The following is a 25,998-nucleotide window of genomic DNA, read 5'->3' as shown; positions in this document are numbered from 1 at the left end:
AGTCCAAGAGAAGGGGGGAAACATACTTTTCCCCCTGGATTCTGGGAGTTGTAGTCCCCCCCTCTCCTTCCCCCAAGATGCAATGGTCTGGCGAAGAAAAGGATGCTAGGAGGAGGAGCGGCTGCGTCCTTGGCGGGGATTGCTGGAAGGCAGAGGGCAGGCGGGGCTCTGGGTTCTAATCCGGCTCCTCCTCCTCCTCGCTGCCTTTGCTTTCTCTTCCTCTGCTTTCCTTTCCTGCCTCGCCCCAAAGGAGAAGCAGCAGCAGAAAAACAAGAAGCAGAAGCCAAGGAAGGAGCCTGCTGCAGGTGGGTAGCCTCTTTCTCCTTTGGCCCCAGAGCCCCTGGGCCTTGCAGAGCCTGGGACTTTGGGAAAGGGGTGCATCTGCTGCATTGCAGGCGACGTCATGGGGCTCCCGCCGCTTTCCATTGCTGCACCCATGCATCCTCTGTTGCAGCTTTGCAAGAGCTTTCTTTCCAACAGTGGGGTATTGCACCTTTTGCAAGGTCTTCCCTTTTGAGTGTTGCATTGACCACTTTGGAGACCTGGTGAGAGCATTAAAAACATCAAACAAAGTGGGTGACCTTGGGTGAGTCACACTCTCTCAGCCTCAAGGGAAGGCCCTCTTTTTGGGGGGGAGGAGAAAAGAATACAGTATTGGCCATGAAAACCTTAGGATAGGTTAGGGTCTCCATGAATCTTGCTTGGAGGGACACAGTAACAACAAGGTCTTGGGCCTTCGCTGCCTCAAAGGAAACTACAGATCTCAGGATCCTGCAAGGTGGAGACCTCTGAAGAAATAGAACTTGGAGAGAGTCACTATAAGTCTCAAATGACTTGGAGGCACACGCAACAATAACAAGGTTTCTCTGCCTGAGAGTGAACTACACATCCCAGGACCCTGCAAGGTGGAGCCCCTCTGAAGAAATGGGCCAAGAAAGCAGTAGAAGTCCCAAATGACTTGGAGGCATGCACAACAATAAGGTTTCTCTGCCTCAGAGGAAACTACAGATCCCAGGATCTTGCAGGGTGGAGCCCTCTGAAGAATTAGGCCAAGAAAACCCTACAGGATAGGGTCACTATTCAGTCCCAAATGGCTTGGAGGCACATAGCAGCAACAACAAAGTTTTGGGCCTTCTCTGCTTAAGAGTGAATTACAGATCCCAGGTTTCTGTAGGATGGAGCCTTGCAAGTTCAAGTGGTGCCAACTTGGATTTGTGTCTACAGTGTACATGCACCAATCAGGCCTCTCTCGTGTTTTCCTTCTCTTGCATCCCTCCTCTTTTTGCATCCCTCCATTATTTCTCAAGGTCAGTGGTCCAGGATCTCCTCTAAACCCAAGGTCACTTTTATTTTGTAAAAAGTGATGGAGTTAAGGGAGGAAAAAAGGAGAGATGCTTTCCTCCTTCTTCAGGAAATCAGAGAAAATATTCAACCCTCCCCCATCCCTCTTCCAGATGTCCTACACACAAAGGAGGGCAAGGGACTGCAAAATGGAGGATATGGCAGGAAAATGGGGGGCACTGCCACCCATAAAAGCTAGAAACAATCATAGAAATATAAATCCAGGCTTTTTAGTCATCCTATTCTCAAGGTCAGCAGCCCAGGATGTCCTCCAAACCCGAGGATGTTTTTCCTTTAAAAAATGATGCAATGGAGGAGAAGAGAAGAAGGAAGATGGGGGGGGCTGGAAAATGTAAGACGTGGGAGAAAAATGGAGGACCTTGCCCCTTATAATTTGGGGTGTCATTGTACCATAATAAATGAAGGAATGATGGCTTGCTCTCTGATTTATCCAGGCTTCTTCACAGGCTGCGGGTGCATCTGCACTGTAGAAATAATGCAGTTCAATACCACTTTAACTGCCATGGCTCCATATTAGGATGGGTAGCTTTGCAAGGCACCAGTACTCTTTGACAGAAAAGACTGAAATCCTTGCCAAACTACCAATCCTAGGATTATGGGAGTAAATGGAGGATGTTTTGGAATTCCTTCCTGGGCAGAAGGTTGAGATGGAGGACATGCTCTAGAAAAAGAGGATGCCTGGTCCTCCCTCCGACCTCTTCCCTTCCCTGCTAAGGAGTTTGGGCTAGTGGTTAGAGAGGCCTTTGGCCATTTCCCCCTTTTCCTCTGTTTTTCTGCTGTCTTTCTTCCTTTTTTGCATTCAAGGCAAGTTGTATCTTCACAGTGGAAGATCTTCTTGGGGTGCATCTACACTGTAGAAATAATGCAGATTGAGACCATTTTAAATGCTGTAGCAGCATCCTATAGTAATCCTGGGATTTGTAGGGTTGCCGTGGCATAGCAGCTTGAGTGTTGGACTATGACTCTGGAGACTAGGATTTGATTCCCAGCTTGGCCATATGACCCTGGGAGAGTCACACTCACTCAGCCTCAAGGGAAAGCAGTTCAAATCTCTGAACAAATCTTGGCAAGAGAACCCAATCATAGCTTCACCTTAGGGTTGCCTTTAGTCGGAAATGACTTGAAGGCACACAACAACATCAACAATCAGGCCTTTAGCGTTCTCTGCCAAAGAATGCCAGTGCCTCACCAAACTGCAAATCCCAGGATTCTGTGGCATAGAGCCATGGCAGTTCAGGTGGTGTCAGACTGCATTATTTATGCAATGTAGACGCACCCTTGGATGGGGAAGCAAAGAGAAAAGGATGGATCTATTAGGAGCCCAGTGGAGCTGGCAGGCTGAGGAATTTTGCACCACTGTTTTTAATCATTTTTACTCCTGATTGTTAGGGGTGAGTTTGCAAAAAAGCAAAATAATTAGCATTTTCTTGGTTCCAATTCAGCAGATCCAGGAAGGTTCCCATTCTGCTTTGCAAAGTCACAAGACAGACAGGAGAGTGAGACGGGAGGAGCCAGCAGCGCAAAGTAAAGAAAGAGAGAAACACGTGGCTGTCCTTTTCTTGCACTAAAAATGTGGGGAGAGGAGCACAGGAGGATGCATTTCCGGTTGCTACCCAGAAGAGGCCACATGTGCTGCCCACAGCTTAGGAAAGTCATTTTGTAGGGAGGAAGAATACATTCCCCCCTCCGCAGGGAGAATTCATTTAGGAGACTACAACTCCCACAATCCTGGCTGGGGCATTCTATGAGTTGTAGTCCCCTGAGTGATTTATCGCCCCACCACTCTATATATGTGTGTGTATGTGCATGTACACATACACACACAGTGTGTGTGTATACACACACAGGCATGCATATATACGTATGTGTGTGTGTGTGCATATATATATATATACACACACACACACACATACCCACATATACATAGTGTGTGTGTGTGTGCGTACACACACATATATATATGCACATACACACACACACTGGGGCAAAAAGTATTTAGTCAGCCACCAATTCTGCAAGTTCTCCCACTTAAAAAGATGAGAGAGGCCTGTAATTGACATCATAGGTAGACTTCAGCTATGAGAAACAAAATGAGAAAACAAATCCAGATAATCACATTGATTTGGAAAGAATTTATTTGCAAATTATGGTGGAAAATAAGTCACCAACAAACAAGCAAGATTTCTGACTCTCACAGACCTGTAACTTCTTTAAGAACCTCCTCTGTCCTCCATTCATTACCTGTATTAATGGCACCTGTTTGAACCTGTTATCAGTATAAAAGACACCTGTCCACAACCTCAATCAGTCACACTCCAAACTCTACTATGGTGAAGACCAAAGAGCTGTTGAAGGACACCAGAAACAAAATTGTAGATCTGCACCAGGCTGGGAAGACTGAATCTGCAATAGGTGAGCAGCTTGGTGTGAAGAAATCAACTGTGGGAGCAATAATTAGAAAATGGAAGACATACAAGACCACTGATAATTGCCCTTGATCTGGGGCTCCATGCAAGATCTCAAAATGGGTCAAAATGATCACAAGAACGGTGAGCAAAAATCCCAGAACCATGTAGATAGATACACACACACTGTGTATATGTGTGTGTGTGCATGGATTCCTGCCTGCCTTGCTCATTCTGGCACTCAGGACTATGCATTTACACTGTAGACATAATGCAGTCCAGCACTACTTTTAAGTGCTGTAGCTCCATTCTGTGAAATGTTGGGATTGGTAATTTGACAAGGTCTTCTCTGCCAAAGTGCCTCACAAAACCACAAATCCCAGAATTGTATAGGATGGAGCTGTGGCAATTAGTGTGGTGTCAAACTGTATTATTTCTCCAGTGTACATGCACCCGCAGCCTATCGGAGAGCAAGCCACCAATCCATCCTTTATTGCTGTACAATAACACCCCAAATCCATAAAACAGTGATACCTTTTATTGGCCACCCAAAATGCACAAAATACATGATACAAAACCTATTAAATTTATCACTATTAGTATTATTCCACTCTATATCAACTTCAAACCATTATGCTTGTAAACAATATAATGAATTACATATTGAATCCTAATACAGCATCACCCCCTCTCAAGTTCTTCATATACTCCATTCAGGATTTCTAAGTATCCACACATTTGTGGCAATATTTACTTAGAGGGGGTTTGCTGTTGTTTTTCTCTGAGGCTGAGAGAGTGTAACTTGCCCAAGGTCACCCAGTAGGTGTCCATGATTGGCCAGGGATTGAAACGCTGGTCTCTTGGACCCAAACCACTACACCATGTTGGCTCTCAACCTTTCATGATACTGTCGGTTCATCCCAGTCAAAGCTGGATCTGTTACATGTTTTTTGGGCTCCTTCCATGGAGTAATCTAGAACATCAGAGGGACAAATGCATAGCATGGTTTCCCTCTCTCCCATGTTGCTGCTAGTTTGCTAAATGCATAAAGCTTTTCAGCCCTAGAATGAAAAAGGAGTTCAGAGTTTTGTTTGGAGCCACTTTTGAACTAGAGGTAGGAATCACTTATCTTTCCTGTTGCCATTGGACTGCAACTCCCAGCAGCCCTAGACAACACAGCCAATAGTAAGAAATGATGGGAGTCCTTCATAACTTCTACGCTGGCTTTAAATAACGGACAGATGTGGATGGTGGTGGTGGTGCTTTTGAGAAGAAGAAAAAAGACTCATTAACATTTTGTATATTAATAATAATAATAATTTATTATCCGCCTCTCCCTATGGATCAAGGTAAGGAACAGCAACAAGCAACAAAGAACAACATCAGTTAAAATTTATCATTTAAAACACACATCAATTTAAAAGGATAAAGAAGATGTGCTCATGTTAAAAAAAATCCACAACTAAAATTCATCATTTTAAAATTCACAGTTTAACAATCATCTGGATAAACCTGCCAGAAGAGACTAGTCTTCAATCCTTTTTGAAATTAAAACACATCAATTAAAATACACATCAATTTAAAAGGACATGCATACCATTTCAGAGGACAAGATACACACATATTAAAACAATCCGCATTTAAAATTCATCATTTTAAAAAACCACAATTTAAAAATCATCTGGGCAAGCCTGCCAGAAGAGATTGGTCTTTAATGCTGATTTGAATTATGAGTCCTGGATTTTAGTAATTAAATCAAGATTAATTGAGTAATCACTTACTCTCCAGATGTTCTGGACTAGAAATCCTGTTAGGCCCCACCAGTGTGGCCAGTGGTCTGGGATGATGAGAGTTGTAGTCCAGAATGTTTGGAGGGTACCAGATGGCTTGCCCCGGCTTAAAAATCCTAGCAAAAATGCATCTACACTGCAAACTTAACTGCTATGGCTCTGTGCTGTGCAATTCGGGGATCTGTAGTTTTGTGAGATATTTAAGGTTTTCTGTCAGAGAGCTCTGGTGGCACAGCAAACTACTAATCCGAGGGTTCCATAGGATGGAGCCATGACAGCTAAAGCAGTATCAAACTCCATTAATTCTGCAGTGTGGCAGCAGCCCTACTGACTCATATTTTCTAAGGAAGCCATGAGCTGAATAAAAGCAGTAGAATAAGGGGATAGTGTGGCTTGTGGTGGGTGTCACTTATACTGTGCAGGAGTGCACACAGATATAATAACCTTGCGTCTACCCTGGAATTAATGAGAATTATTTGCAAATGGTGGAGGTCATTTCTGCATATGATTTTGGAAAAGATTTAGATGTGCATTTCAAAAGGAGTCTATATCCATCAACCTGTGGTTATTGGGGGGGGGGGGTTGCCTGTCATGTAGAAAATGACAAGTTTCAGTAAAATGGACTATGACTCTGGAGACCAGAGTTTGATCCCCACTCTGCCGTGGAATCCCACTGGCTGACCTTGGGCAAGTCATGTTCTCTTAGCCTCGGAGGAAGGCAAAGGCAAACCCCCTCTGAACAAATCTTGCCAAGAAAACCCCATGGTAGGGTTGCCATAAGTTGGTAACGACTTGAATACATACAACAACTTGGTACAAATATTGGGGCCATTCATACTTAACTTTTTAACAAAGAGATTTGCATCTCTGCTCCGATTCAGAATCAGTTCAGTGTTCCCACTGCATTTACCGCGGTTGAATCTCTCTGTGCCTTTTTAACCCTGTTGCAGCTCATATTTGTCACCATAACAATTTAAAAATGGAGGCGCCTCCATCTCCAGGAACAATGCAGCGTAATTTGAATTGATTCAGTGGTGCATTCACACTACTGAAACAGCGAATTGTTGTGGCTCTTTTAAAAAAAACTGCTAAGGGTTCTGGTTCCAAATGCACCAGTTTAAGTGGGCTTTTTGCTCCTCCCCTCTTCCTGCAAACTACACCAATTGCAGTCAGGGCAAGTGTGAACTTCACAGAAATAAACCAGTTCCATACCAGTTTATATCTATAGTGCGAACTGCCCCTTTATAGTAGAGGTGTTATATCACCTGACATCCCGGTAGGACACTATTATGAATATATTATTTATATGCACTAATTTAGTCATTGTATGTTTGCAGTGTGGTCTGTAGTGCCTCTTCCTTTTCTGAATCCCACTTGGACCTCTGGGATTTCTTTCTCTACGTATGGCTAGAATCTGTTTTAAAGAACTGTGAGCATAATTTTGGAGAATTGTAAGCAGAATTTTGCTTGCATGAGAGATTCATGCTGTGGCACTATAGGTGTTGCATTCTTTTGTGTCTCCTTTTTTGTGGAATGAGGATATATATTGATCGCTTCCAGTCTGTTGAACACTAGCGGGATACACACCGCCATGTAGTATGTATTGTATACGTACTAGGATTAGGAAGGGGCGGTGCTTCTGCACCCCCCTAACCCTAGTACGTATACAGTACGTACAAGATGGCGGCGTCCCATCCACATGGGCGCCGCCATCTTTACGTACTGGACGCATAGCGTCCAGACATGTCGCGGCGCCTATGACGTCGCGAATGCGCCTGCGGCGCCTTGCGACATCATAGAGGCGCCGCAGAAAGAAGCTCCGAAATGGAGCTTCTTTTTTGCTCCACGCGGGAGTCGCGCGGTTTGGCTGCTGCGGCTCCCGTGCGGAGCAAATGGTGTTGGCGGGGGAGCGCCGCAAAGCGGCGGTTTGTATCCCACCACTGTTTTGTTTTCCATATCTGTTGGTATATTTTAGTTAGCATTAGAGCTGATTCTGGAGAATGTCTCCTTCACAGGGTTGCCATGGGTCAGGGACAACTCAAATGCAGTTAGCATCAAAATTCAAAATATGTGTGGGAAGACATCAGAGATCCATTAACTGCATGTGTAGATCAGACCATAGCTGATTTTGTGTGTGTGTGTTACCAATAAGTATAGAAAATGGCTCTGTACTGAATCAGACCATTGGTCCTTCTACACTACTGTTGTTGATGCTGATAGTGATGCTGTAGAGATATATTCGAGTCTTTTGTGGCATAGTGGTTTTAGTGTTGGACCTTGACTTTGAAGACCAGGGTTCGATCCCCCTCTTGGCCATGAAACCCACTGGATGACCTTGGGTAAGTCACATGCTCTCAACCTCAGAAGAAAGCATAAGCAAATCCCCTGTGAAAGAATCTTGCCCAGAAATCCCCATGATAGGTTCACCTTAGGGTGTCATAAGTCGGAAACGACTTGAAGGTACACAACAACAACAACATTCAAGTCTTTTACTCCAAGTCTCAGGTCCTTGTAAAATACTTTCAAATCAAGTCTCAAGTTGAGTCTCAGATCTGGGAACTAACTTTAACAGAAAAAAAGTGTAGCGGGATGGAATTTCAGTAACTAGATTCAGTAATGGTGAACCTATGGCACGCGTGTCAGAGGTGGCACTCAGAGCACTCTCTGTAGGCACCTGTGCCATCGCCCCAGCACAGAGTTTACCAGAGTTTGTTATTAGAAAGCCAGAGGGACATGGCACTTTGCAATAAATAAGTGGGTTTTGGATTGCAGTTTGGGCACTCAGCCTCTAAAAGGTTCACCATCACTGAACTAGAATGTCAAGAAGATGTGCACAAAGTTAGGTGAAAAGAAATTAAATTATCATAGGCAATTGATCAAGATTGCAGTTTAGAAAAATGAGGTCTACTCAGCAGCTTGTCCCTTTTGCTCGTCGGAGGAGCCTTCTAATGATTTTCCTTGGAGCAGCAGGCAAGATTTGCCCTATAGCACAAGATGTGTTTCTTGAAAGGGAAAAGCAAATGTATTATTAGGCAGTGGACTCAAGGCAGGGATCTACAGCATGCAGGGGCTTCCTGTATGCCAAACATAAAGTACCATTTCCGTCACGTGGCCATTATGCAAAAAAGCAGTGAGATGGAAACATTCAAAAGAGGAAAACTTTTTTCTGTTCCATAACATTTCTGGATGAAGTTAGGCCAGCAAGGTGGTCACTAAAAATAAATACAAGTTGCAAGTCAAGTGAGTGCATCATATATTGTCGAGTCACTGAAGCAACTTGCGCCCGAGTTGAGTCTACATCACTGCTGATTGGGTTTCAGACAGAAGTGGGTCACAACCCTAGCTGAAGTCCCATGTTTTGAATCAGCAAGCTTCCACATATAAAGATTGTTCTCTACCACTGAGCTGTGATTCTATCTCCCCCCCCCTCAAAAAAAGACACGATCTCCCAGAACAAGATGCTCTGAAAAGGGACTTAGGAAACTGCCTTATGCTGAGTCAGATGTGAGCTTGGAAAAGTTAACTTTTTTGGACCACAGTTCTCAAAATTCCCTAGCTTGGATAGGCAGTGATTGTGCTGTTTGTGGATTCTGAGAGTTGTAGTCTCCCAGATACCTTTCCAAGCTGCCGGTCATACCATTGGTCCATTTACTTAGCAGTTGCACTGAATGTTAGCAACTCCTCAAGGTTTCAGATTGGAGACTGCCAGCCCTACCTGGAGACATACAGTGGGCTCTTGTTATTTGCTGGATGCTCAAGTTCCATTAAATATACAGTGGCATAGCAAAATACTGTCCCTTCTATCAAATGCCAAAATCAAGGTTTACTTTTTGGAATTTACACTTCTTTGAAAATATTTTCAAGCTGTGGATGGTTGAATCCACTGATAAAGAATCCGTGGGTATGGCGGGGCAACTGTACTATGCCGATATTAACCATGATTCCATTTTAACTGCCCTGGCTACATCCCATAGTATGCTGGGGTTCATAGTTAGATGAGGCATGAGAGCTCTTGGGCGGAGAATAAAAAATTCCTTTCCCTAAATTGGGTTGGGAATGAGGGTCATTTTCTATTCTCACAGTTCTTCCAGTGGATGACATTGTTAGGCTTCATCTAAGCTAGAAATGTGGTTTAACTTCTCATCTCATTTCAAGCCAGGTTATGGTTTTTAAGGAGGAGGGAAAGGTAGATCACTGTGTTTGAGGGACATGTTTAAGGTATTTAGGGGCTGAAAATTAGCCAGAATATTTCTATAAGTGGGGGTTAGGGAAGAGGATCCCCACTCACACCTCAGGAGTTGCAGCACTGAAGAGTGTTGGACTCCAAATAAGCAGTCCTACACTGTATAAATAATGCCGTTCAATGTCACTTTAAGTGCTTTAGCTCCATCCTGTGAAATCTTAGGATTTGTGGTTTAGCTTTCTCTGCCAAAGAGTGCAGGTGCTTCACCAAGCAACAAATCCCAGGATTCTGTAGGATGGAGCCATGGCAGTTAAAGTGGTTCAAACTGCATTTTTTCTACAGTGCAGATGTACCCTTGGATTCCCTGGCTTCTGAGTAGATAGATGAAGGCCCTTGGAAACGACTTAGTTTTGACCTCTCCCCACAGCCTCCACCCCAAATTTCCCATTTTGTCTGTTATTGTAGACTGTAGACCTGTCTGGGCAGGGGCCATGTCAGTTCTTTGTCACCAACACGCCGTTGCTGCCCAAAAGCAGTAGACGTTCACTATGAGCGACTTCACCTGCATTATTTTTTACAACTGCTCGGGTACATTGAACGACATCGAAGGCGGCGGGAGGTGGCCTCCGAATCGGTGCATTGAAGAGAAGGTAAGCAGGAGAGTGTAGTCATTGCAAGAGGAATATCTCTGGGGGGCTCAAACTCCCCTAGTTATACTTCTGAACACTGAGAACAAACATCCTCATTAGATTGTATAAAGCCAAAGGTAAATCATAAATAAAAGACGGACATGAAAAGGTCAGCAGGTGGGGAGAGCCAAGATACCATAAAGGCACCAGATCATGTATCTTGAAAGTTATGCAGGATCAGCCCTGGTTAAGACAATCTGACTCCAATATCTGTATCGGTAACTGAGGTTTCATTTACCAGTATCCGAGGCAGGGGTTCTCTAGGTATCTGAAGGTCCTCCAGCTCAACTTATGCTGAAAATTCAGTGATCGATGTTATTCACAGTTTCCACTTAGCCACATCAACTATGAGAATGGATCCCCTGGCGATACATGGGTCGGACTGTAATTGGATGGGAGGCTGCCAACAAGTATCAAGTGCTGTAGGTTATATTTCAGAGCATGGTTCCCAGCCTTTGGTCCTCCACATGTTTTGGACATCAGCTCCTATATTTCCTGACTGTTGACCAAGTTGGCTGGGTCATCTGGCATCTGAAGTCTACTGTCTTGAGGTCAAGAGTGGGTTTAGTGCTCCAAAGGCTGTGGAACCACTCTGGATTTTACCACCTCCAATCCTGCAGCTTTTCTGGACTAAACAAGGGGTCTGGCAGTTAGGATCATTTTCTGGTTATTCAGAGGCTGCTGAAGACTGCTCATCTTCCTTGTTTTTCCAGGTGATCTGAAAATGAGGCTACTTCCAGTAGTATCTGCTGGCTTCTGTGGGGTAGCAGATCCACTCCATGGTTTCGTATGAACTTTTTAAAAGGGTGCTTTGGATTCAGCACCTGGGTACCTCCTTTAAAGTTTGGATTTAAACCCAGCAAATTTACTGCCCTACCATTGGCTTCATCCTTCCTTTCTTATTCCAAATCATGTATCCTAGAACAGAGCCATGGAGTAACAGTGGAGAGGGGGTAAACTGCTCTGTTTACCTCCCTCTATTGTAGAGCAAGTGGTTTTACTTTCAATTTTTAAATCAGTTTAATGTTTCAAAGTGCCTTCCCATCTTCATCTCTTTGGTCTTCTATCCTGGAATTCAGATTATTATTCTCACCCCTCCCCTGCATTCTTGTGGTCGATCAATTTGCAAATAGTTCTTCATCTTGCATTTGCTCACATCCTCTGCTCCATTCACTCTGATGTTCTCCTTCCCCTTCTCTCACTTAAATCCAGCATAGTAGAATTGAAAGATTCAGGCTGCATCCACACTGCAGAAATCAGTATGCAAAGGGATCTTGTAGCACCTTTGAGACTAATTGAAAGAAAGAAGCTGGTAGCATGAGATTTCGTAGACTTGAGTCTACTTTCCCAGATGCATGGAGTGATGCAAGACCTTGCCATAAACCCAGATGCTATCTCTGCCACATAATTATTCAGGAAATGTCACCACAGGACCTAATGACATCAGCTGCAATATTAGTGGGACCTTCACTTGCTCATACCCTGTCAGCAATGCCATACAGCACTCTCCATTGAACAAACAAGACAGTCTGTGTGCCAAATGATAAATGGACATAAATCAGAGACTAGGAATGGGAATACACAAAAAGTTCCAGAACAGATTTGCTGGCTATTCCATCTCGGACCACAGAACAGCAGTCCTTGAACAAAAAAATTACAAAGGAAGATTGGAAAGAGAAACAGTAGAACTGGAATACATCCACAAACTCCAGTCCATCAGCAGTAAGTTGAAGAGAGACAATCGTACTACTAGCTAACCCCCCATCCATATGGGGGCTTTTTTGTCCAATTAAGCACATTTCTTTTCTGGTTCCCCCTCTACATTCCAATATTTCCACCACCATTCATATGGTTATCTACTCACCTTGGCTTTAGGCAGCATCCTTCATCCTGCCTTGTCCCCCAGCAACTATTGTTAAAATTGAAATTGTCACCTCATCTCCATACCCACAGGTTTTGCATTTCTGTTGCTGTTCTCACACACAGCCTGCTAATCTAGGTCTTTCCCTGAACCCTCCACTCCATGCATCTGAGGAAATAGACTCAAAGTCTGTGAAAGCTCATGCTACCAGTTTCTTTCTTTCAGTTAGTCTCAAAGGTGCTGCAAGATCCCTTTGCATACTTGTCCAGCAGAGAACCCACATCCCATGTCATTTGCACTGGTTTTCTTAAAACCCAATGCAGTCTTTTCTGATTTAGAGTCCTTTGTTACCTAGAAGTGCTGCATCCTTAACTGTCTACACTTGGTCCTCTACATTTATGGCTTTCAGTTTAGCAGATTTCATTCTTTGCAGATTTAATGGACATGTTTTCTTTGGGAATCTCTAGGTACAACTCTGCTGGAGAATTACCATACAGTCATGCCAGAGGATGTAGTGATTCCTAGAGAAAGCACTTCTCTAGGCATTTCTAGGTCCTCCAGCATGATTCCTTGGTCAACATCTAGGTGATGTTGACCATAGAGTTGTCCTGGAGGACCTACAGATTCTGAGAGAAGTGTTGTCTCAGGTATTAAAAACATAGTGTTGCTCTTTTATTTGCAGTTTTTCCACTTGCACTAGAGTCCTGTGCCCCTAACCCCAGCAGATATGGGGGGCTCACTGTAATTAATTTCTTTAAAAATACTGTTAAATTGTTGGTAGTGTCCATGGCTGACCTGCTGCTCCTTATCCAGAAAACTCTGAGGAAATAGACTGACATCTGCGAAAGCTCATGCTGCCAATTTCTTTCTTTCAGTTAGTCTCAAAGGTGTTACAAGATCTCTCTACGTATTGATTCTACAGACTAACACGGCTATATCTTTGAATTCAACCAGAAAACTGTTTAAAAAGACTGTTGTCTTTTGAGTGGAAAAGCTTGCAAGTTGAGTCCTGTGCCGTATGAGACTCAGTGTGGTGTAATGGATAGAGTGTTAGACCAGGATTTGAAAGACCCAGATTGTAGTTCCTCCAGATGAAACCTATTGTGTGACTTCAGGCCAGTCACTCACTCTTAGTATGAACTGCCACACAGGGTTGTGCAACAAGGACATAAAAATACAGTGGGCCCTTGGTATCCACTGGGATTTGGTTCCCAAAATCTATGGATGTTCAAGTCCAATTGTATATAATGGTGTAATAAAATAGTGTCTCTTATATAAAAGGGCAAAACCAAGGTTTGCTTTTTGAATTTATATTTGGGGGGGGGGTATTTTCAAGCTGTGGATAGTTGAATCCTTCGATAAAAAAATTCATAGATATGGAGGACCAACTGTAACATGCTTTCTTATAATGTAGGTAGGATAGACTAAATCTATGGTCTTGCTTGACTTGATATTACTGGAGTTCTTTCTGTGTGTATTATTTCCCACTCTCTATTGCCAGTGTTAACTACTGGCTCTGGAGAATCTGGCTTTTCTTTTGAAGAACATGGAGACTTCAGCTTTTCGATCTTTCCCTTTCACAGAGAGCCATGGCTTCCCTCAAGGACAAACTTATTACACCTGTCACCCAGCCGGCAACTCAACCAACCAGCAAGGTCACTGTGGTGGGGGTCGGCCAGGTTGGCATGGCCTGTGCCATCAGCGTCTTGGAAAAGGTAAGGTTCCTCTCCGGTTTGAGTTCACAGGCTCACTTGTATGGGACAGTTCCGTTGGAATTTGGGAGGAAATCCCTTGGTATTTGTAATGGAAAGGCAGAAACCTGAATATTTCCTGCCACGCTGTTTCCAAAAATGACCTTAAATCACCTTAAAAGCAGCTCAGGAACCTATACTTCTGACACAATAGGGTTTTTTTAAATTTATTAATTGGATTTATATCCCATCTTTCTCTCAAAATTGGATTCAAGGCAGATAGGGTACCTTTGCTCTGACTCATTATTAGGGATGTAAATATTCAGCTATTTTGTCCTTATATGTGACGGCAAATAGTTTATAGAGTTTTTTCCTCACTTACAGCTGAAAATAAATATTTCTCTGCTGTTTTTGCCTGGTATTTGCACATCCCAAGCTGCCTTAGGAAATTATTCTATTCAAAAACGCACATGGTTTGTGTTGTGTGGGTGCGGATGTGTCTTGCACTAAAATCACAGTGTGTGTGTGTGGTTTCCAGAAATGTGTATTGATTATGCAAAATTGGTGTGTTTTGCACAAAAATCAGTTTTGTACAAAATAAGCATATATGTTTCTGGAAACTGGTTTGTTTGTTTGATTGATTTTTTTGCATAAAAATGGGTTTTCCCCTTTTTTGTTTTCTTTTTCTTTTTTCTTTTCTTTTTTTCTTGCACAAAACACTTTGCTTTCAGAAATACACATGATGTCTTTCTGGGGAAATTGGTGAATTTAGCAAGAAAAAAAAACCCCCAAACCCCCAGAGTTCATTTGCAAAAACTTCATTTGTATATCTGTGTACTTAGGATGTGGGAGTATTGCATGAAAACTGTGTGAAATTTTCACCTTTCTGTCTCTGAGTTTCTTGAGTTTCAGGAAACCCATTTTTCAGTCAGGTAATGACTAAGATCATTCTTTTCATATCTACTCATTACATTGCTTTTAAAATGTAACTTGCTTAGCCTCCTCCCCATGACTCACAATAAGCAACTTATTATAGTTGTCATTTTGCTTCTTGTGGGTAATGAGGGCACAACCAAATTACATTTCAAATAGTATAGTAAGGAGGAGTGAAATTACTTTATTGGTACTAAAAGCAATGGTTTTTCAAAATGCCCAGATACCACAAATTACAAGATTTACAATTGCAGATTTCTGTGTAAAGCTCAGACATACACAAAATAAGCCCAGTGGCCATTTGCAATAGCTGCATTTGGTGGTGATAAATTGGTTTTGCTAGGAAGGTTTAGCAGTGGTAGTGGATGAGGAAACCCTAGATTTGATTGGGCCTGAAAAAATGGAATCATATTTCCTGTTAATCTGGATTGCTGATATTTGTAACCAACAGATAGATTCAAAGCTTGGGGGGGAAATTGCAGTCCCTCCACATTTGAGGGTTCTGTGTTTTTGAATTTGATTATTTGTGGATTACTGTATTTGCCCCCGCCACTAAAAAAGTAAGTTCTCTCTAGGCACCTGCAGGTCCTCCAGTGTGAATCTATGGATCCTAAAGTAGTGCCGGAGGACCTATAAATGCCTAGAGAGAAGACTCTTCTAGCTCCTCCTGCATGATTCTGTGGTCAGTTTGACCATAGACTTGATCACAATTTGACCACACTGGAGGACCTACAGATGCCTAGAAAACCTGCTTTGAATCCTGTTGTGGGACAAAGGCGGGATATAAATCCTTGAAGTAAAATAAAATAGAAAAGTGTTATTTCAGATTTAAAAAATTAGCAAGCTTATGTTCATGGTTTTTCCACTTTCATGGATGGACCAAACCCCTGAGCTTCATGAAAGTTGGAAGCCAACTGTACTTTTGTGTGATACTGCTCCCACAATCCCCCAACCAGTATGGCCCATCACTTTGCTGGCTGGGCGATTTGGGGATGCAATAACCCAAAAGTAATTTTTCCAGCCTCTGACATACAATCAGGTTTCAAAGCTTTCTGGATTTAGAGTGGCTAACCCAGTGAGAAGTAGACATCCAGTTAGAAATATAGAAAGCTTTCAGTTGTGATGTCCCTTATGATCAGCTCTCCATATAGTTAAGTCCTTATGGTTTTCCTTTAATATCAGGGTCTCTGTGATGAACTTGCACTGGTGGATGTCCTAGAAGACAAACTGAAGGGTGAAATGATGGATCTACAGCATGGAAGCTTATTTCTGAAAACAAATAAGATTGTAGCGGGCAAAGGTAAAGTTTGGATTGTGTCTTCCCCATGCCCCTTGGAAAGACAGTGCTTTTATCTTCAGTTTCATTACAGGAGATAAATGGGAAACAGAAGGTGGATTTGCCAAACATTTTAACATGGTGGGGACTAGAATTATCATTAACACTTTGCCTAGTTTTCCTAGGCAGTCAGAAGTGCCATGAAATTGAGTGAATGGAGTGGCAGCAAAGAGAATGGAATGGTATACCTGCTTTGCTACAAGCCCACCTCCTTTTTAGTTTTATTTCTAGGCTGTCAGTGAGGAAAAGGGGCAGAGCAGAGGGGTGAGAGGGAATCATTCTTGATAGTGTTCGTGTATCAAATCTACATCCCAGGAGGCTCGGTGGTTTTGTATGCTTTACATTTGATTTTCACAACAAACCTTTGAGGTGGACCAGACTGAGAAAAAGAGATAGTGGGCTGGCTTAGTCAGGATCTGAGTTTTCTGGCTTAGTCAGGATCTGAACCCAGTTGTCCCTGGTTGTGGTGTGATGTCTGCAGTTTCTCAAATAACCTTTCTCAACATCTCTTTGCTGCAGATTATGCTGTCACTGCTAACTCTAAGGTGGTTGTGGTGACCGCCGGAGTCCGCCAGCAAGAAGGGGAGAGCCGTCTTGATCTTGTGCAAAGAAACGTGAATGTCTTCAAGTTCATCATCCCACAGGTGGTGAAGTACAGTCCAGACTGCATCATCTTGGTTGTTTCAAACCCAGGTAAATTGGGGCTTTGGGATGTTTTGGAATTTGTGGGGCCTATTTCATTTTTCTGACTCTTGCCAGGATAGTGTGTGCTGATTTCAGAAGGATCTGTGCATTAAATTCTTTAACATCTGAAGACCAAAAATGTAGACTTGGCAAAACCAATGCAGTCTGAGCAAACATGTGGTGTACTTTGGAGCAGATGCATTGCAATCTATCTTTACAATTTAAAAGCACAAAGCCTAGAAAATACTGGGGAGAGGCGCAGTTTTGGCCAGTGTGGTTGTTTCACTTGGCTTATTTTTTTTCTCCTTCATTTTCCAACTTCAGATGGTAGGGCTGCCTTGGGAAATGGAAGTCACTACTCATCATACAGTTGTGACTTTTAGGATCAAATCTCATGGTGTGAACTCCTTAAGCGAAGTCCACTACTTAAGTGGGAGTGGATTTACCAGCTACTGACATTAGAGCATCAGTCTTTCTTCTCTGGGAAATGTGTAATGACAAATTAAACGTGTCTGAGTTCCTTGGCACCATCCTATTCAGGTTTATTCAGAAATAAACCTTGTTACCTACAATAGGAATTAATTAATTAATTAATTAATTAATCTAGGCTTAGTTTTACTGGTTTTCTCCTTTCCCCCTCCTTTCTTTTTTATTTACTCATCCCCTCTTCGTTCCTGGACTGCATAGTGCCAGAGAAAAGAAGCAGCAATTTGTAGAGTTGAAGATTAGGGGAGATTTTATTGTGTACAGTACTTACTTTGAGAGGGAGTTTGCATACTAAAAGATGGATTGCATGTACCCATTGCAGTACCCACATTTAAAACCTCTGACCACAAGGAAGGAATCAAAATGTAAGGTCAATATCAGTTGGTGAGTTCCATGTCAGTAGGGCAATGAATCTACTCTGGGCTTCAGTTTGAACTTTAAAAGAGCTATCTGAGGTACTGAAGATACTTTGTATTTAGCTTCTTTAAAATTCAAATTTAATCCATGGCTACAAACCTTTATCCTGTTTTTCATCCTCTGCCAGTGGATATCCTGACCTACGTTACATGGAAACTGAGTGGACTTCCTAAGCATCGTGTCATTGGCAGTGGCTGCAACCTTGACTCTGCGCGATTTCGCTTTCTGATGGGAGAAAGGTTGGGCATCCATCCCAGCAGCTGTCATGGTTGGATCTTGGGAGAACATGGCGATTCCAGTGGTGAGTAATACATTGAGTCCTTGATATCCGCTGGGTTTTAGTTCCTGGAACCCCTATATGGTGGGTGTTCAAGCCCCATTATATATAGTGGGGTAGAAAAATGGTGCCCCTTACATACAATGGCACAATCAAGGTTTGCTTTTGGGATTTTTAAATATATATATTTTCAAACCATGGATGTTTGAATCCATGGATGCAGAGGGCATAAAACTATTATGCTGAACAGGTCTGTGGCAATGTTTTGGGCTGCCATTTGTCCACCTAGATTTGGTTAACATAGTCCAATTAGCAGTGTAATTCCCAGAGCTTGCGGTGTCTCTGTTTTAAATGGAACCACTACTGTGAGTCCCTATATTGTGAGAAAGGTGTTAAATACATAAATAAAATGACTATATGTAATTGGTTCCATCCCAAGCATCTAATCAGATCAAATAATGGGAAAGATCCCTATCAGTGGAGAGATGCCCCAGTAAGGAAAACAATACAGAACTGGTTGGGTAAATAAATCTGACCCAGTGTGAAGCAGCTTCCTAGATTTGTTTATATAAAACATTTATATCCTGGCTTTCTGTGTCAAACGGAGAGGCCAAAAAGCATTAACAACCGCAAATTGTGTTTTTAAAAACCCCATTAGAAAAACAATTAAAAAATAGAACAAGTTGGACTGCTGAGGTTTATGGCTTTTTTCCAGATGGTGATTGCTATCTGGATTCTTTGTGATGTGTTTGTGTGTGTTGTTATACCTATGCGTGCATGCCTGGGCCCAGATAATGCCTGTACATAGCTGTGCTGCACTCTTTCTTTGCCACCCCCACCCTGCTGTCCAGGAGTTTTTCAGCTTTTGCATATTAAGTCTTTCAGTCAGCATTAAAAGCATTGTCAGAACAGTTTTAAAACGTTGGCATTACATGTATTAAAGCCATTGCACATATTTCTGTCAGCTCCCAGGGAAGGGGGCAAACATGTCTTTAGTTAGCTATTTAAATTATCCCATCACCTTATATAAGTCTGCTTGAGCTCTTAAGATCTTCAGGAGATGCCCTCCTCTCTATTCCACTATTTTTCTAGGCATGTTTACTGGGAATGAGGGAGAGGGCCTTCTTGGTGGCTGCCTCCAGACTTTGGAACACCTTTCTTTCCTCTCCATCTGCCAGCAAGTGACATTTTTCCTTTCAGGGTTTTAGAAATTGACTGTTAGGGCCTTTTAGTGGTGTATGGATTTTTGTATTCTGTCTTTTCATTAATTTTGAATTGTTTTAACTGTGTCATATTACTTAAATATTTTCAAAAGTCATCCACACACGCATTTTACTCACGTTTTTATATGTTTGAATCTACTGGTTTTAATAATCTGTAAACTGCCCTGTTATTGGCAAAGGCAGGATATAAGTTGTTATTATTACTGTGACTATTACTATTATCATTTACGCATCAGGGGAGATTTTGTTTCACATTTTAAAAAAACCAGCAGGTGAGCAAATCAGAAATCCACTTTGCTTGTCTCCTGGTGGCTTCCATGGAAGCCATGTTAGTGGGGTAGTGAATCCACTTTGGGTTTTAGCCTGAATTTGAACATTTAAAGTGTTCAAATAAGCCTAGCACCTGGAATAACTCCTTTAAAATTCAGGGTAAAACCCTGGACAGATTCACCACCCCATTGACATGGAAGCCACCTAACATCTCAGTCTGCCCTGCTTGACCTTACTGTGTTCATTGCTTGAAGCAATGGTACTCTTCAGCCCAGAATCAATTACATTTTTGAGCAAGGCATGAAGAAAAGCATTTCAAGCAATGATCAAACATTGTTGAGGTGCACTCAGAACTTGGAAAACTTTCTTCATTGGAAGAATTTGGAAGAATCTCCTAACCTGCATGGCCATCTCTTTGTGTGAGGAAAACCTGCAGCAATTTGACACAGGTGACTCTCAGCTCAAAACCTCTAAAGCAGTGAGTTCCAAGCTCTGGTCCTCCCAGTGTTTTGGGCTTCAGGTACCAGAAGTCTCAGTCTTCTTGGCCAGTGGTCTGAGATTCTGGAAGCCAAAGTCCAAAACACCTGGAAGACCAGAGATTGGGAATCATTGCCCTAAAGTCATGATTCCTATCATGTAGCTGGTTTTCTCCCACCTAAAACCAAATCTAGGTTATATTATGAAAAATAGCCTGTTAGCAATGACCAACTTTCCATAGTAATCTGAAGAACTGATATGAAGCTGTCATTCTGTATACTTAATTAATATTGCCTGGCTTTTTGTTAAATCGTATGTTACAGTGGCTGTTTGGAGTGGCGTTAATGTTGCTGGAGTTTCCCTCCAGGAGCTAAACCCTGCAATGGGGTCTGACCAAGATTCAGAGGGCTGGAAGCAAGTGCATAAGCAGGTGGTTGACAGGTATGGTATGGCATGGCAGGTGTAACTGGAGTCATCCTTCACTTGTGTATATGTGTATGTGTACTGGGGTCTAAAGACCTGCGTGTTATGGTTGAATCTTCTCGATTCTGGAATATCTGGTGCAAGATAGAATGAAATAATTGTGTTTTAAACTCCTGTTTCAACACTGTCCAACTGTCATATCTCTATTCTCCACATTCATTATGTCTTGTAAATACATCTTCTGCTGTGCTGTTTTCCTACTTTGATTAGATCATACATTACTTCAAAGTCCTCAGAACACCCACGTGACTGAAATGCCTCCCTTCCCTGCTAGTCCCTGACCTGTGTGCCTTCCATAGCTATCCTATGTGGAAGTAAACCCTTTCTGCTGGCATCCTTCCGTAGGTCACTTAAATGAATACCCAGCTTGTTGGGGGCTTACACTTTGTAAACTGCTTAGCACAACAGTGAGCGGTATAGAAATGTACTTGATATTGATATTGCTGTCTGCTACTGCTTTCTCCTCTCTCTCTCTCTCAGACACACACACACAACCCCACATACATGTCCATGAGTATAGGAAACTAACAGAAAGCTGGGCCAGGGCACAGTGAGACTAGCCTTTAGGGCTGAAGGGCGAGGTATAAATACCATAAATAAATAAAATAAATAATAAATTTCAGTCCAAGTTAGCCTAATTGGATTATATGATACAGTGATCTAGAGTACATCTCTGGGTAGGCCCATTCCTTCCTAGAGTTTGGGGGAAAGCAACAACAACATTTGGGGAACTATAACTCCCAGAAACCCCCAGGCCTGAGAGTTGTAATCACACAAAGTATTTTCTCCAAGCTCTGCTCCTGTTTTGGTGGGGCGTTGGAAGAAACAGCTCAGGATGCCTGTTAGCCAGCATTTTAACCCCTCACATGACTTCCAATGCTGCATTGTGGCAAAATGCTTTTTTAAAAAACATGGAAGGAAGATGGGCAAGTGTCAGTCCAGGTTCTCTACTGAAGCAGTAGAATCTGGACAGCTGCCCAAGGAACCCAGTAGATGACACGCGACTTACCATATACACTGGACTATAAGTCAACTTGATGCATAAATCGAGAGCAGGTTTTGGAGCCGAGTAGGGGGAGTCAGTGCTTCCAGGACAAATTATGCTCTTGCCTTTCATTAGGAGATGATTCCCCTTTTAAAAAGTACAGAATGTATATTGACCCATGGATAAGTCAACTCGGGTTTTTTTGCGGGGGCGGGGGGATGTTTTGACTAAAAATTCTAGATGTATACATGAATATATACAGTAAGCGAGTCCCATCTTGAAGGTCATGCCCCTGTTCTACAGTGGAGCCTCACTTTTTTTATTTGGAGGATGTAATGTTTATGTTTTGAGCTCACCCCATACAGTCTTATGTCAGCTAACTCTGACTTCCTACTGAAATCTCCCCATCCTTGTGTTAGTGTCAGCTTTCTCCTGCCTTACTGAGGCCTTCGTTGTTGGCATCTCTTCTCAGAGTATAAAGTGGCGGCATCATTTTTCCTCTTTCCTTGATATGGCTCTGTCACCTTTCTGTCCAAGCTGCTGCTGCTACTGTTGCCTTTCCAGTCCATTTATAAAGCATAGCTGGACTTTCTCCCATGATTTTTTTTTAGTGCCTATGAGGTGATCAAACTGAAAGGCTATACCAACTGGGCCATTGGCTTAAGTGTTGCTGACCTGCTAGAAACCATAATGAAGAACCTTTGCCGAGTTCATCCAGTATCCACCATGGTCAAGGTGAGCATTTTGTTAGAACTGTGCCATATCCCATTTAATGCAGAGGTGGTCAGTTAACAAGAGGATGAGGTCCACTTGTAAGGGGAAAACCCTACAAGCTGTACCCTACAAGCTGTATTCTGGCCATATATATGCCAAAATGGTGAACAGAAGTGTTGTGACATTACTTCCAGCTATCATTTTGGCCAATATATAGCTGAGGATAGCCATATAAGGGCACTTTCACCCATTCTCAGGTGTTTTGGTGTGGTTTCAGAGCAAAATCACCTGACAGTTGCACCACAAATTGGTGGTTGAGGAGCTCCCAGGAATTGGCAGTGGGATTCAATAGCTACAAAAGTGGGGTTCAAGGTATATTCAAAACCTCTGGGCCACACTGTCTTCATTCCAGACAGAATGATTTGGCAGAAATGGAGAACCATTCCCATCCATGGGAAATAAGATAATTAGATGAATGGTAGATATAGTTGCCAACCACATTCTACTTCCCAAAATATTGTGTTCCATGAATACCTAATTGGGGAAACACTTAGCAACCCTGTGGTACTGAGATCAAAACCTGCCTTCCAAATTCAGTGTTCTTGTTCTCCCTGAACAGATGCAATGTTCTTTCTCCCCCCCCCCTACTTTCATAATGATAGTGATTTGGCTAGCCTTTCCAAAAAAAACAGTTGAATAAATACAGAGGAAGATTCTCCACTTGTTCCTTAATAAAGATTTATAACAAGGCCAGCCCTACCATTAGGTTAAGTAAAGCAGCCGCCTCAGGCAATTGGATTGATGAGATGACAGCAAAATGGATGGACAATTCTCCATCAAAAATAGCAATATGTGCCCAAAGGCATAATTCGGACCTCTGAAATAAGGAATTATGACTTTGGGAGACCTGCTGGATGCTTTTGATGTTTCAGGAATATCAGCTACTTGGTTTAGTTTTGTGCTAATGGAAACCTCCAATTCAGATAGATTACCTTTAGAAGAATCCCCCCCCCCCCTTTTTCCCAACATATACTGCATCTTCACTGCAGAATTAATGCAGTTTAACCTAATTTTAGCTGCCATGGCTCAGTGCTATGGAATTTTGGGATCTGTGGTTTCATGATATATTTAGCCCTCTATATCAGAGAGCTCTGATGCCACAACAATCTACAAATCTCAGTAGTCCATAGGAGGAAGCCATGACAGTTAAAAGTGTGGTGGCAGCCTTACTGCTCATGAAATTAATGACGACTGTTATGTCATGCATGTGTTGGTGTTGCAGTTGTTATTGTTTGTGATATGCTGTTCTATCTACGTTGCAAATAAAGGTTAAAATATTAAATCTCTCACTTTGCTAATCCCTTATTTCAGGGCATGTATGGCATTGAAAATGAAGTCTTCCTGAGCCTTCCGTGTGTGCTGGGATCCGTTGGCTTGACCAGTGTGATCAATCAAAAGCTGAAGGACAGCGAAGTGGCTCAGCTCCAGACAAGTGCCACCACCTTGTGGAATGTCCAGAAGGATCTCAAAGACCTGTAGGAATAGGAATGTTTCCTTTCTTCCACCAAGGAGAAGACAACCAGTGTTCAAAGTTGAAACCTACGCTTTTGAAGTGAGCCTTCCTTGTTTAACTCTGTAGCTGAGCTTCCAGTAGTCATCCCCAGATGGTCCACCACATCCACCACAGCTAAGATGTGTGCTTGTTGTTCTTGCAGACTTGTTGAACAAATAAAACCAGCCGTTTGCGTGTGTTTGGTGTATGTCTTCAGTCCTGTTTCCCCTCCCCCCTTTTTTTGAGGTTAATTTCTGCATATTTAAGTAGCAAAAATAGATTTCTAATTTCTATGACATAGCAAGTGCACTTTTACTTTTTAAAACTGTTATTTAGGAGATTAGTATTTCAAGAAGATATGTGCATTCCAGTGTAAAGTGAACAGAGCCCCCTTTTCTCCCAATGGAATCAGTAGCCTAGGGGTGGAAAGAATATATAAAAAGATTTGAAAATGATTTTTAAAAAAGACAATACACTCATCCCTCCACATTCACTGGGGTTAGGGGCACAGGACCCTCCTGAATGTGGAAAATCTGCAAATAACAAAAAACAACAACAGCTATGTTTTTACCTGAGAGAACATTTCTCTCTAGGTCCTGCAATGCAACTCCATGGTCAACATCTGACAGACATTGACCATAGAATTGCACTGCAGGAGCTAGATATTCCTAGAAAGAACATATTAATAAAATCCATGAATAAACAAAGCTGCAAAAGTCAAAGCCACAAATATGGAGGGATGAGTGTACATGTATTTCAAGTATTGAGAAACTGATCAGAAGAATTCTGGTCTGGCAAGAAGCATTGCAATTTTAGACTTATGTGAAAAATTCACATTTGGTTGTTTTGCACAGAAAATAGCATTTTCTGTGCAGAAAACAGCAAAAATACTACTGTTTTCTGTAACGGGAATTTATTTGTGTGTGTGCAAAATTTGTGTGTGTTTGATTTGCACAGAGAGCACCATTTTGCACAGGAAACAGCATTTTCCATGCCTGAAATAATACTTCTGTATAGGAAATACTGTTTTCCGCACAGAGTTGTTTCCTGCATAGGAAATGCTATTTTTGTACCAAAAAGGGCAAAATTTATACAGAATAAATCAGATGGTAAGTAGGCTTTGAAAATTGTAGTTTCCAAAGGCTTGCTCACAGCAAGAAGAAAATTGTTAAAATTGCTCATTGCTTCCTTCAAAAACAAAATTACCCATGTTACCCAATAAAATGCTTACAGGAGATTAAATCCAGTTCTTCAATTAATCCTACCTGCTATCTTGTTCAATATTTAGGCAGTATTTAAAATTCTGATTAGCTCCCATTTGTTTATAGGGGTTCATGTTGGTTTCCAGCGATGGGCAAAAAGATTCTTATTGCTAATAAAAAAAATACGCTGAATCATCTATAAGCAAATTGATGATTATCATCCAAATAGTTCAAATTCATCAAAGCTCAAATGAACCCCCTTTTGTTTGATAAATATCCTCCAATATTTGAGAATAGCAAATTAGTGTGCTGTTAAAACCTAGCAACAGATTACAAAACATTTGTCTTGTTCCTAAACTGGCGCCATTAGTATCATGTCCAGTTTGGCTGTCATTTTCCTGTCATTCTAGGACACATGTCTTCTGAAGCCTTGTCCCTCTTCTTGGAGTTCTTCCCAATTTGTTTGCAATTTGCAATTCAAAGCTTCTACCATTTGCTGAGTACAATGGTCCTATGCTTTCTTTGTGCCGATCCCCAACCATAAAATCTGCATTGCTCTAGAAAGCTTTTATTCCACTGTGCTTGAAGACCACCAAACAGTCATTACTTCTTTAGGAGCCAAAATAATTCACAGGAAAATGAAAAGGAACCTCCAACAACTAGAATTTGGAGATGGGAGAGAGAGAAGGAGAGAGACTTGTTTCTGTGCATTCCTATTAAGAGTGAAGCTAATAGGAAGGCATAGAGTCTTCCAAAGGCTTAATTATATTGTTAGTCCTTTGTTCTGCAGAAATGGAAGTTTCTTTAGCAGCATCTCGTCAAATAATGGCAGGTGGAACAATGTGGAACTTTTGTTAAAAATCTGGGATTTTTTGTCTTTTGTGTTTTGCACAGCAGATTCCTTGTCAGATATAGGAACATGAGGAACTTCCTTGTACTGTGCCAGACAGTTGGTCCTAGTATCCTCCACTTTGGCAA

The 25,998-nt window shown here is 42.1% G+C and overlaps 2 protein-coding genes and 1 long non-coding RNA gene across 4 annotated transcripts in view; all 3 read left to right on the top strand.

Moving 5' to 3' along the window:
• USP6NL (USP6 N-terminal like) overlaps positions 1-25,998 on the top strand; it is a 681,049-nt gene that overhangs the window by 96,171 nt on the left and 558,880 nt on the right. The gene's annotated exons all lie outside the window — the stretch shown is intronic.
• The window catches only part of LOC121931827, a 44,954-nt gene that overhangs the window by 14,412 nt on the left and 4,544 nt on the right, over positions 1-25,998 (top strand). The gene's annotated exons all lie outside the window — the stretch shown is intronic.
• Positions 149-24,017, top strand: LDHB (lactate dehydrogenase B). 2 transcript variants are annotated; one of them, XM_042469885.1, is made up of 8 exons: positions 149-305; positions 13,874-14,005; positions 16,097-16,214; positions 16,770-16,943; positions 17,965-18,138; positions 20,408-20,525; positions 22,164-22,287; positions 23,638-24,017. In XM_042469885.1, exons 2-8 carry the CDS (start codon positions 13,880-13,882, stop codon positions 23,803-23,805), a joined length of 1,002 nt encoding a protein of 333 aa, XP_042325819.1. In that variant the 5' UTR covers positions 149-305; positions 13,874-13,879; the 3' UTR covers positions 23,806-24,017. The 2 variants fall into 2 exon arrangements, with proteins under 2 accessions (XP_042325819.1, XP_042325818.1); XM_042469884.1 differs by lacking the exon at positions 149-305 and adding an exon at positions 10,233-10,390.

Source organism: Sceloporus undulatus, chromosome 5, assembly GCF_019175285.1.
Source record: "Sceloporus undulatus isolate JIND9_A2432 ecotype Alabama chromosome 5, SceUnd_v1.1, whole genome shotgun sequence".
Taxonomy (NCBI): Eukaryota; Metazoa; Chordata; class Lepidosauria; order Squamata; family Phrynosomatidae; genus Sceloporus; species Sceloporus undulatus.
This window is presented reverse-complemented; position numbering and strand designations above follow the sequence as displayed.

Coding starts and splice junctions, on each gene's coding strand:
- LDHB (XM_042469884.1), top strand. CDS start 10,289: ATGAGCGACTTCACCTGCATTATTTTTTACAACTGCTCGGGTACATTG. Junction 20,526..22,163: donor CATAAGCAGGTGGTTGACAG/GTATGGTATGGC, acceptor ATTTTTTTTTAG/TGCCTATGAGGTGATCAAAC. Junction 22,288..23,637: donor CAGTATCCACCATGGTCAAG/GTGAGCATTTTG, acceptor CCCTTATTTCAG/GGCATGTATGGCATTGAAAA.